Source organism: Hyla sarda, chromosome 1 (genome assembly GCF_029499605.1).
Source record: "Hyla sarda isolate aHylSar1 chromosome 1, aHylSar1.hap1, whole genome shotgun sequence".
In the NCBI taxonomy this organism is placed as follows: domain Eukaryota; kingdom Metazoa; phylum Chordata; class Amphibia; order Anura; family Hylidae; genus Hyla; species Hyla sarda.
Window position 1 is genome coordinate 84,150,612 of NC_079189.1, and position 12,843 is coordinate 84,163,454.

The window sequence follows — 12,843 nt, forward strand, 5'->3', positions numbered from 1 at the left end:
TTGATAAGAAAGAGAAAATATTTTAACAATCACACTACCTCCTATAGACATGAATGGAGGGGGCGAGGCTTGACATCACGTCTCCATCTCTGGAGAAGTGAGCGGCACAGAATGCCGGGTACTGCACAGAGATCGCAGGGATCCCAGCAGCAGGACCCCCAGAATAAGGCCAGAATACCCATTAATACTGAAGAGAACAAAATCCTTAACACAATACCATAACCTCTACAGTAAATTATATTTCAAAGACTACAAAAAATAAAAGCGCTGACTCATGACCAAGTTCATTGCTGCATAAAAGCTGCGCAAACTGGATAGATGTCTACCTTTCATAGCTCTGATGTTCAACACAGATAAGATCTGAAAGATGCCGTTATATAGCAAAATACCCAAGAATTACCATGTGAAAACTACATTTCTAGATACTAGACCTTTTAAAGAGACATTTTAATACATCGAAGTTGTATACAATTTTGATATCTTAGAAAGTATTGTCCATCAATTTCTCTCACAAAAATAGCCATGTAAAGCCAACGAAACCATAAAAAGGTAACAGATTGGTTACGTTATTCCAGGAGTCTGGTGATCTCACAGCCCATGGACCCCCTTCAACACTATTTGGACATTTGAGGAGTGAACACAAGCCCTTTTTACATTATAACATTGAAGAATATAGTAATTAAAAAATCCTCACCGCCCAAGAAAACACTGCCACAGAGGTCTGTTTTGATTTGCCAAGTCTGAGTCTTTAGAACCAAACAATTTTGCAAGAAGTCGTACCACAGCCAATCGTTCCTCTCCATCATTACTCTGGAAACAAAAGAAAATTACACAAAATGTAGGTGTAAAGTATTAACATACTGAATAAAGATGATCAAACTGCTTATGGAACAGAGGTACATTTTATAGATTTTTTTTAATACCGTATATATACTCGAGTATAAGCCGAGTTTTTCAGCACGATTTTTCGTGCTGAAAACACCCCCCCTCGGCTTATACTCGAGTGAACTCCCCCACCCGCAGTGGTCTTCAACCTGCGGACCTCCAGAGGTTTCAAAACTACAACTCCAAGCAAGCCCGGGCAGCCATCGGCTGTCCGGGCTTGCTGGGAGTTGTAGTTTTGAAACCTCCGGAGGTCCGCAGGTTGAAGACCACTGCGGCCTTCAACATCATCCAGCCCCCTCTCACCCCCTTTAGTTCTGAGTACTCACCTCCGCTCGGCGCTGGTCCGGTCCTGCAGGACTGTCCGGTGAGGAGATGGTCCGGTGGGATAGTGGTTCCGGGCTGCTATCTTCACCGGGGAGGCCTCTTCTAAGCGCTTCGGGCCCGGCCTCAGAATAGTCACGTTGCCGTGACAACGATGCAGAGGTGCGTCATTTGCGTCATTGTCAAGGCAACGCATCTATTCCGGGCCGGAAGCGCGGAGAAGAGGCGCCCCCGGTGAAGATAGCAGCCCGGACCACCTCCTCACCGGACCACCTCCTCACCGGACAGCCCTGCAGGACCGGACCAGCGCCGAGCGGAGGTGAGTACTCAGAACTAAAGGGGGTGAGAGGGGGCTGGATGATGTTGAAGGCCGCAGTGGTCTTCAACCTGCGGACCTCCGGAGGTTTCAAAACTACAACTCCCAGCAAGCCCGGACAGCCGATGGCTGCCCGGGCTTGCTGGGAGTTGTAGTTTTGAAACCTCTGGAGGTCCGCAGGTTGAAGACCACTGAGGGCGAATGATGAGAAGAGGATGATGAAGGGGGGGTGTGGGGATGATGAAGGGGGGTGGGGATGATGAAGGGGGGGGGGGATGATTACAAGGGGATGATGAAGGGGGGATGTGTGGGATGATAAGGGGATGATGAAGGGGGGATGTGCGGGATGATAAGGGGATGATGAAGGGGGGATGTGTGGGATGATAAGGGGATGATGAAGGGGGGATGTGCGGGATGATAAGGGGATGATAGGGGGGATGTGTGGGATGATGACAAGGGGATGATGAAGGGGGATGTGTGGGATGATAAGGGGATGATGAAGGGGGATGTGTGGGATGATAAGGGGATGATGAAGGGGGGATGTGTGGGATGATGACAAGGGGATGATGATGATGAGGATGTTAATGACGGGTCTGGATGATGACAGGGGGGGATGAGGTATTTCCCACCCTAGGCTTATACTCGAGTCAATAACTTTTCCTGGGATTTTGGGTTGAAATTAGGGGTCTCGGCTTATACTCGGGTCGGCTTATACTCGAGTATATACGGTAAGTGGTTTATTTTAATCTATACTATAAGCGTGTTAAGTTTAAAAAAACATTTTTCTCTCTCTGATGCTGACCCCTCATTACTAAGAGATGCTCATCCATTATGTGCCTGCGTGCCTTTTACAGCGGTAATGTTGGACACTTTCGGAACCTATTAGGGTTTTGCATTGAAAATGGAAATGAACGTAAAAAGAAGATTTTTTTGTACTCATCGTAAAATCTCCCTTTTCATTACGGGACACTGATACTGATGGGTATGTGCTCTTGCAACTAGGAGGCGCTTACACTAGGGGGAAAAAAAATCAGCTCCTCCCTGGCAGGCTATACCCGCCCACTGGAAGGAAGGCAGTTTGGTCACAAATCAGTAGGAAAAGCCAATAAAGAAATATGTTCGAAGGACCCTAGAAAAGAATCCCGGATAAAAAAAAAATTAAGAAATGGGTGGGTGCGGTGTCCCCCAATGAAGGCTACGAGAAAGATTTTACGGTGAGTACAAAAAAAAATCTCCTTTTCTCGGTCGCTCTTCAGTGGGGGACACCGATACTGATGGGACGTACCAAAGCAGTCCCCTAGGGTGGGAATAACAACCACTAGAGACAGGGAATCAGTCCAGAGACCAAACCCAGTCGGCCGTAAGGCCTGCGGATGAGAACCTGGGCCAGAGACAACCAAGGCCCAAAAACTGAGCTCCTGGAAGGTCCCTCGGCCAGGAAGATGGACTAGGACGCCAAAGAAAGGGACCGTCCTATGCAGAGGCACGAAACCTATGTCAAGAGAGAGACAAGAAAAGGTTGACTAGGAAGCCAGATGGGCCTGATCCATCCAGGAAGGAAGTAGAAAATCAACTCCAAGGAACACAGACCGAGGTCTAGCTCAGCTGGAAAAAAAAAAATAGAAAAAGGGCACAGAAAGAGAACCCCATCCAGAGTCAACCGACTGAAGAGAACATGGCGTAAAAATGCCAGGGAGAGTAGCATACGCCTGAGCAGAAGGCGAGCAAGGAAGGTGGAGACCAGAAAACCACTGGAAAAAAAGAAAGACTGAAACCGGCTCTATAGAGGTATGGCATATCAGACCTGAACATCTGCAGACCCAAAGCACCTGTCCCAGGGGCCCGCCACGAGCGCCCGGGAGGAAAAATTAGCTTGACTGGTAGACTCCGGATGACCAGAACGCCATCCATCTAAGGAGTACATGGACCCGAAGGAGGAGACAGAAGGTAGGAACAACCAAAAAAGGAGCGGAACGCCCTGAAAGAGCCATCCGGAACTCCAGAGCGACCGACATGGGAACTGGAGGTTTCCGAGTCACCTGGAAGACGTACACAGGAGAATAAAACGTCCAAAAAGGAGTGGAAGGCCCTGAAAAGGAGCATCCCGGAACACCGGAGCTGCCGTCATGGGAAAAGGAAGTTTGAGTCTCCTGGAAAACTTACACCTGAAGGGTAAATAAACCCAACGTCTGTGAAATGCTCCGAGTGACAAGCTTCCATGTTGAGACAAGAAGTAGTGCGGTACAGAGAGACCGCCCCACAAATGAGATCACGGAGAAGTCTGGGCAGGATCGCTACACATGCCCGAGACATCAACAGGCACCAAGGCCCAAGAATCAGGAGGGCAACCTAGAAAAGAAGGCACGCCACAGCATCCCATGTTAGTGTCCAAGACAAGGAGACTAACTGGTCTGGGACCCCAGCGAACCGAGCGGACCAGAGTACTCCAAAGCAACGTCCCGTCAGGACGGGAACTGAGGGGAAAGCAAAAGGGAACCCAGTAGCGACTCCCAGGTGCTGGGCACAAGAAAGTTACTCCAATAGACTGTTGCGTCAGAGAAACAACTGACACCTTCAAAGGGAAGGATGAACACGCCCTTCCAGAGAGATTGCATCAAGGGAGGAGGAGAGCAACGGCAAGACCCAACAACAGACGGTGGCTAAACCGGCTATCGCTGAGCCAAACATGATTGCATAAACTCCTCCTACAGAAGAAAGTGCCTTGGCTGCATGTAGATAACCAAGAAACCTGAGGAGAGCCAGGCTGCAATCGGAGAAAGTAAGCACACAAGCATAGCCAGTGAAAAACTCTTCTCAGTGTTCTAAGCAAGAAAACAAGGGCCCAGCCATGTAGGGGAAGTGAGAGATGGATCCATCTTAGATGTAGCATGTACTCAGCGAAACAGTTCCCCTGGTGGAGGGGAAAACAAGGGTGGTGGAGAAAAGACTCAGGTACAGACCGTGCCGAGCTCCCTGAACCCCATACTCCCTGTGGAAGGTACTGTAGTAGCGGGGAAATGTCGCCCTACGGCAACGGTCAAGGTATTGGGTAGACGTAGCCCCCAGGAGCCCTGCGAAAACATACCAAGGCATGGAGGAGCCACTTGTGGCCCCAGAGAGATCTGAATCCTGGACACTGGAGCTGGTAAAGATACAAAACGGGACTAGGAATGCAAGGAAGAAGCACACACAGTAACCTATAGCGTTGGGTGAAACCCTGGACCCTACGGAAAAAAGAAGGGGCGCAGAAAGTGAGTCAACAGAGCCATCCAGACCATTGTCTAAGGCAACAGAGCAGGTGCCGGAGCCACCCCGCACAGGAACCCATGAAGGTACTTGAAAGCAAAAGTGGTTTGGGGACTGCAGAAAATGCTATCTCCCCATCTGGCCCCCTGCCAGAAAAGAGGTGCTCAACCGCCGCAAACCTGTGGAAACAAGATCAAAGGAAAGCCCGAGGAACACCCCACCGAAAAGGACGGGAGGAAGGCTTGACACATGCAGAGTGTCCATAGCCTATGTAGGGACACAGAGGCACCAAGTCTGCACCTACGAAAAGAAGCGCAAACATCCAAATGTCCGGCAGAATGTCCGGCCCAACGGCATGTCACAATGATGCCCTTAACAGACCAACGTAACACCTGTAGAAAGGGGAACGGAGAGTGCTGCTGTTACTGCGTAGGTCCATAAAACCAGCAGGAAACTCCCACACCACATCTCTGAATGGTGCCACACACAAGAACTGTGTTTGCAGACTAGGAGATGACAGATGCATGTGGTGCAGGAAACATGCAGACAGTGTCTGGCTTACAGGTATAAAAGGTCCAATGAACCCAGAGTTAATTTTTCAGAACTTTACCTGAAAAGTGAGTCACTGGAATTCAGCAACAGGAGCGGCAGGAATGGGGGAGGTGACCTGGTGGATTAGAAAACCATGCAGACACAGGGTTCTGCAGTGCCGGCGGTACAGGGAGCAGCTAGCAGCTTTAAAAGCCAGCGGCTGCCCTCCGACAGAAAGGCTCCGTAACTCCCGACCTGTAGACAAGTGAGATTACAGCTGGGAATCCGGACCTAATTTAAGATCGGGACCATAGCCCCTTAAATTGCCCCGTTGAAGACCGGCTGATCCTCAAACCACAAACGCCAGTCCACTAAGTGACTGCTCTAAGAGATACCCAGGGAGAATATTAACCCCCTCAAGTCCTGTCACAGGCCCTGTCAGAGGGGGGCACATACTCACCCGCAGACTCCATCTTCATATACTCATCTAAACTGCTTCAGAAAGCTTATGGCCTTGCTGCATCATACCAGGCTAATATAGCGGGGCAAGTGGGGGATCCAGACCCAGGGTACAACTTCCTGGCACTGGCCATTGGCGATAAGGGGTTGACGGCCCATACTCTTATGTTCCGTGCCCCTATGGGGGAACAGGTAGAGCCATGCTCCTGAACCCCCACTTGAAAAAGGTAAACAAAAGGGAGGAAAACCTAACTAAACAGCCCTTACTAGTAGCCTCCTACTGATACTAGCTAAAATGGATTACCTCACTTTCAGTGGGCAGATATATCCTGCTAGGGAGGAGCAGATTTTTTTTTCCTGGTGTCAGCGCCTCTAGTGGCAAGAGCATAAACCCATCAGTATTGGTGTCCCCCAAGGAAGAGACCCCGAGAAAATAAAATTAAACATCTCTATTATGGCATTGAGAGTAATAAAGGTTTCCTCTTATTCTGGATCGAAAGCTAAAAGGACACAGTGGTGAATGGCTAGGTCCCCCACCAAGCCTTTGCTCTACACAGGCAGCCCACAGATTTTAATGGTCATTGTGGTGATGTGGCAGGGGAATCTAATGACTGCTACCAGATTCCCTCACAGGTTACTGCTAAATGATGGGGAGAAAAAGCCTAAGGTATATTCTTAGAAAGAATGACTGATTTGTGACTGCCCAGCTATACAATCTGTAAAAAGTGTGAAATAAAACTCAGAGGGGTTAGTGCTCTGAAGATTTGTCAAAATAATTTTGTCTTTACTATTTATAATACATGAGTCGGAGTGTGGAGTCAGATGTTTGGCTTACCAACTACTAAGACTAATACTGAATTAATATGGAGTAACCTCAGGAAGCTAAAGTCTCTATGACACTACTGTCGCAAAGTAATGTACTGTCGAAACAGAATTATATTTTGGTTAGTAAAAAAAATATATATATAAGAAATTATCATTTTGGATAAAGAAAAGACTAAATAGTCTATTTGACTGCAGATATCTTTACTTACTTTTAGCTTAAATTCAAGTTGTGGCATCACAGAAAGCAATAAATTTGGATCTATTGCAAACAGTTCTTGAATGAGATCAAATACATGCTCCGACAAGTCACTCACAGATGATTTTCCTAACACTAAGACCTGGTTAAAAAACTACAAAGAAAATGTTTGAGAAGATTAAAAATGCAGGAAAGTTCTGATTTCAAAATAGAACATAAAATCACATCTTTAGCGGGAGCTAGAGGTTACCACATCGATCTACACATAGGGACGTGGACAAATGACCAGGGTCATGGCATGCTTACACCATGGGTCAGTTTAAAAAAAAAAAAACATTATTTCAGAATCTCCACGTTAAAATTGCCCTATAGCATACAAAAATGATAAAGCATTAGGTAGAAAATAATATGAAACTCTCTCAACAGCACAAACTACTATTACTAATAAAACGCAAGTTTCACATTTGGAAGCTTAACCAAATGTCAATGACACTCAAGATAAATACTTACATTTGCAATGCAGGGCTCAATGGTTTGAACCGTCCTCTTTAAAAGTACTTTGGCAAGATCAAAAGCCTGCTTGTTTAGATTCTGGTGTAAAGAGAAAAAAATCAAGTTCATCAAGAGATAAAGAATTTGCAATATATGACACACAAGATAGATTATATATTTATATTTATTAGCTATGTGAACAGTCGTTATAAGAAATTTGCATGTTTTGTGCAGAAGAAATTCTACTCAAGCAGCTCTTTTTTCCTTACTAGAAAGAGAAAAAAAAAAAAAAAAAAAGATGGCTGACTTCATGCAATAACCACCACCTTCTCAAATAAGCGAGATATTTTAAGATCTTATTTGTGCAGTGTGTTTTTATTTTGCGCACTGACTTGTACCGAAATAATTTTATTCTGTGCTATTTTTAGGTTGTCCGACTGTCGTTTCTTGTTTTAAGCTTCCAGGGGGTATTGTCAGCAGATGCAGTGCTTAATGTGCAGAAGTTACTACTCGCACAAAATTTTTTTGTGTGCAGATGTTTGAGCAAATGCACTACAGTGATAAGCAACCGTAGGAATGTGTAGAAAGCTTTTCACCTTTTTGAACTATCCAGGGGCTTCCTATGATTTGCTCAAATTTGTGATGTGTGCATAATAAATTTTGCGTAACTGCAAAAACCACATGGCTGCAGAGCAGGATTTGCATTTCAAAAAAACTTGTGTAAATTGCATATAAAAATAATCGGAGGGAAAATAATCAAGATGGCAACTCATGCATGACATAACTAAAATAGGTATACACGTCTATATTGCTCTTTAATTATAGCCGATGTTGCAATATATAAGCAAAATAAATAATTAAAAATCAATCAATCTGGGACTGCTTTCGTATATTTGCTAGTCTGTTTCAGAGACTGGACTGCTATCATGTTAGACGATTTGGTATTTAAGACTGACTATTGGACAAATAAGTGAACAGTTCCAAGGACTAAAATAAGGAGATTTTTTTTTAACACTTAACGTAAAATCTGTTTCTCAAAGGATCCATTGGGGAACATAGACCGTGGGTGTATGCTGCTGTCTCTAAGGAGATGTGACACTATGGTAATGGGATACACCCGCCTTCAGGCTCTGAGCTAGTCCGTTTACGTTCCAGAGCAATAAGAGGAGACCAATAGGTCAAAGAGAAACCTAAAACTGTCCGTGGACCAGAAGAAAAAACATAACTGAACACACCCTCGGAAAGAGAACCCAAGGAAAAAAAACAAAAAGGGCGGGAGCTGCGTCCCCCAATGGATCCTTCGAGAAAGATTTTACGGTAAGTATTAAAAAATCTCCTTTTCTCTATCGGCTCCATTGGGGGACACAGACTGTGGGACGTACCAAACCCGTCACTTGGGTGGGCAGATAAGTAATCAGGCAGACGGCCGATCCACTGCCGCCTGCAACACTTTACGACCCAGACTAGCATCAGCCGATTCGAAGGTACGAACTCTGTAAAACCTCGAGAAAGTGTGCAAAGACGAAAAGGTAGCCGCCTTGCAATTCTGCGAGGCCGAGGCCCTATTCTGGAGAGCCCAGGATGCCCCAACAGAAAGAGTGGAATGAGCCACAACCCTGAAAGTAGGAATCTTTCCCTTACAGCGATAGGCTTCCGAAATGGCGGACCGAATGCACCGAGAAATGGTGGCCTTGGAAGCAGGTTGTCCCTTGCGACGACCTTCCGTAAGGACAAAAAAGGAATCACACTGACGAAACGAAGAAGTGATCGAGAGACAAGACCGAACAGCCCGAACTACATCCAGCTTGTGTAGCAAGCGCTCCTTAGGATGAGAAGGAGCCGGACAAAAGGACGGGAGGACAATGTCCTCATTGAGATGAAAGGCCGAGACCACCTTAGGTAAAAAGGAAGGATCAGTCCGGAAAACAACCTTGTCCTGGTGGATCACCAGAAATTGAGAAAGGCAGGAAAGAGCTGCTAGTTCAGACACCCTCCGAATGGAGGTGAGCCACAAGAAACGCCACTTTCCAAGAAAGGAGGCGGAGAGACACCTCTCTAAGGGGCTCAAAGGGTGCACCCTGGAGGGCACGCAGAACCAAATTCAAGTCCCAAGGGGGAGAAGGGGACCGATGAGGAACAGCGTGCGCCACTCCATGCAGGAAGGTCCGGACATGAGAATTAGAATCCAGGGGTCGCTGGAAAAGAACAGTAAGGGCCAAAACCTGCCCTTTAAGGGAACTGAGAGACAATCCCAGTTCCAACCCCGACTGCAAAAATGGAGAGAAGACTGGGAACCGAGAAGGTCACCGGGGAGAAGTCCTGAGCTTCACACCAACGAAAATAAGACCGCCAAGTACGGTGGTAAATTCTTGCGGAGGAGGGCTTACGAGCCTTGAGCATGGTGAGAATAACTTGGGAAGAGAATCCGCGGGTCCTCAAAACCGCGGTCTCAACCGCCACGCCGTCAAATGCAGCGACTGTAAATTGGGGTGGCAAAGAGGACCCTGAGAGAGTAGATCCAGGCGGAGCGGAAGGCGCAGAGGGACGTCGTCCAGGAGCCTGACTACGTCTGCGTACCACGACCTTCGGGGCCACTACCAGAATGGCGGGGACGTTCTCTGCCTTGAGCTTCCTCAGCACCCTGGGAAGGAGCGGAAGAGGAGGGAACAGATAGGGTAGGGCATACCCCGCCCAAGGAATCACTAGGGTGTCCACGGCCAAAGTCTGAGGGTCTGGGGACTTGGACACAAACTGAAGAATTTTCCGATTGTGCCAGGACGCGAAGAGGTCGACGTCCGGAATGCCCCAGAGGTCGCAGAGCTGCGTGAAGACCTCCGGATGAAGCGACCACTCGCCGTGATCGAGTGAGGACCGACTGAGGAAGTCCGCTTCCCAGTTGAGCACTCCCGGAATGTGAATCGCCGAAATGGGCGGAACTTTGCTCTCTGACCAGGTGAGAATTTTGGTCACCTCGGCCATGGCAGCCGAGCTGCGAGTGCCGCCCTGTCGATTTATGTACGCCACGGGGTTGTCCGATTGAACACGGACAGGACGGGACTGAAGACGGGACTCCCAATGAAGACAAAGAAGAATCGCCTGTAATTCCAAGAAGGGTCCCCTGGGGAGACCAGAGTCCCAGGACCGTCCAATCCCTGAACGCGCCGCCCCAGCCCGATAGGCTGGCATCCGTTGTAACAACCTGCCAGTGAAGGGGAAGAAACGACCGCCCTTGGAGAAGAAGGGGGGAGCGGAGCCACCAGAGCAGAGACTGACGGACCCTGAGGGGGAGAACAATCTGACGAACGAGGGACAGAGGAGACCTGTTCCACCGAGAGAGAATCGCCAGTTGAAGGGGACGGTAATGAAACTGAGCAAAGGGGACGGCCTCCATAGTTGCCATCATCCAACCCAGGACTTCCATACAAGTGCGGATGGAGACTGATACCTGAGTGTGCAGGGAGCGGACCCCCGCTCGGAGTGCCAGAAGTTTGTCCAACGGAAGAGTGACGTCCAAATTCTCCAGAGTCTGGGCTCTGGTTGGAGCTTTGATGAGAAGGTCATCCAGATAGGGTATCACTGAGATTCCCCTCGACAGTAATAGGCCCATCACTGGTGCAAGGATCTTTGTAAAGACCCGAGGAGCCGTGGCTAGACCGAAGGGGAAGGCTACGAATTGAAAGTGCCCCTCCCGAACAGCAAAGCGTAGATACCGATGATGGCCTGGAAATATTGGCACATGGAGGTAGGCATCCTTGATGTCCACCGATGAAAGGAACTCCTTGTTCCAGGGACGCCACCACCGAGCGGAGAGATTCCATACGGAAGTGGCAGATGAGAAGATGACGGTTGAGGCACTTGAGGTCTAGGATTTGTCGCACAGAACCGTCCTTGGAGACCACAAAAAGATTTGAACAGAAACCCCGAAAAACGTTCCCCTGGGAGGGACGGGGACGATCACCCCCTAGAGAAGCAGAGACTGGAGAGCCACTGGAAATTGCTTCGCCAGAGGAGGAGACCGGGGGGCCCGGGATCGAAAAAAGCAATCCCTCGGAAAAGAGGCGAATTCGATGCGGTAACCGTTGGACACCACGTCCCTGACCCAAGAGTCCTTTACGTGTGAGGTCCAGATGTCTCGGAAAAACAAGAGACGACCTCCCACCCAAAAAGAAACCACGGGTGGGGGCCTCACTTCATGCAGAAGTGGGTTTGCGGTTGCCCGGTTTGGGCGCAAAACGGCCAGAGCGGTTGGAGTCCGACTTCCAAGACTGGCGAGCCCGGAACGAGGGAGCCTTCTTGTCCCGCGAGGGCGCCTGCCCGGACCCTTTACTGGGGCCAGAGGTCCGAAAGGACCGAAAGGAAAAGGACTTCCTTTGGGAAGTAGGGCGAACAACGGGCTGACTGCATGGAAGCTGCACACAGAAAGTCCCCCGCCTTGGCGCATCCGAGAGCCAGAGCAGATAGATCCTCTGGGGGGGATCCCGCTAAGATATCCTGATGGAGCTTTTGGCACCACTCCGACAGGGCCTTGGACACCCATGTTGAGGCGAAGATGGGAAGAAGAGAAGAGCCAGCTGCTTCAGAAGCGAACTTTGCTAAAGATTCCACCTTCTTGTCTGCGGGATCCTTGAAGGCAGCGGCATCTGCCAGAGGCAGTGTAGTCACCTTAGAGATCCGGGAAATTGGTGGATCCACTGAGGGAGGAGAAGCCACCTTAGCGACAAAGCCCTTGTCAAATGGATAACGTTCTTGAATTGTCTTGACTCCCGGGTATCTCTTGTCTGGATGTTTCCATGCGGATTCCAGAATGTCGTCAAAGTCAGCGTGAGAGCTGAACTTTTGAGGTGCTGGCTTAGTACGATTAAAGGATACTCCTGGATTGACATCCAAAGATCCTGGGTTCTCCAAATGAAAGGTGACTCTTATGACTGTCACCAATGAGTTCACTGTAGCAATTGAGTCCGAGCGGTCCTCTGGGTCAGATGTCGGTTCGGAAGCTTCGTCCACTAGTTCACCAGGAGAATGTGAATGAGTAGAGGCAGTCCTGGAGGGGGGCGACCCAGACCGGGTACGCGGCTCTGGCGTGGCAGAGCGCGGTCCTCTGGGTCAGATGTCGGTTCAGAAGCTTCGTCCACTAGTTCACCAGGAGAATGTGAATGAGTAGAGGCAGTCCTGGAGGGGGGCGACCCAGACCGGGTACGCGGCTCTGGCGTGGCAGAGCGCCAACTCCGAGAACGTCCTCTGGAGGAGCGACGTTTGTGCCCGGAAAATAGGGGGGCGGGACCAGCGAGGGCAACGATCACGTCTATCCGAAGACTTAATGGAAGAGTCAGACGAGGCACCCCTAGCACACTTGTGAGAGCGAGAAGTACGAGGAGACGAGGAGCGGGCCCTCTCAGAGGTCCTACGCAAGGAAATTAACAGAAGACCTGGCCTGGAGCATCCAGACCATGTCCACCTCCTTCAGACACTAAGCTTAAACTGACTAGCTCAGAGCCTGAAGGCGGGTGTATCCTGCTGGGAGGAGCTTTATTACCATAGTGTCACACCTCCTTAGAGACAGCAGCATACACCC

At 48.9% G+C, this 12,843-nt stretch overlaps 1 protein-coding gene across 3 annotated transcripts in view; it reads right to left on the reverse strand.

The window, feature by feature from the left end:
- Positions 1–12,843, reverse strand: part of PDS5A (PDS5 cohesin associated factor A) — a 146,364-nt gene that overhangs the window by 79,795 nt on the left and 53,726 nt on the right. For all 3 annotated transcript variants that reach the window (XM_056557039.1, XM_056557048.1, XM_056557032.1), the window contains exons 7-9: positions 7,290–7,370; positions 6,793–6,933; positions 695–810 (exon numbers count right to left, since the gene is read on the reverse strand). In XM_056557039.1, coding sequence (XP_056413014.1) covers positions 695–810; positions 6,793–6,933; positions 7,290–7,370 — 338 coding nt within the window. The remainder of the gene's footprint in view (positions 1–694; positions 811–6,792; positions 6,934–7,289; positions 7,371–12,843) is intronic.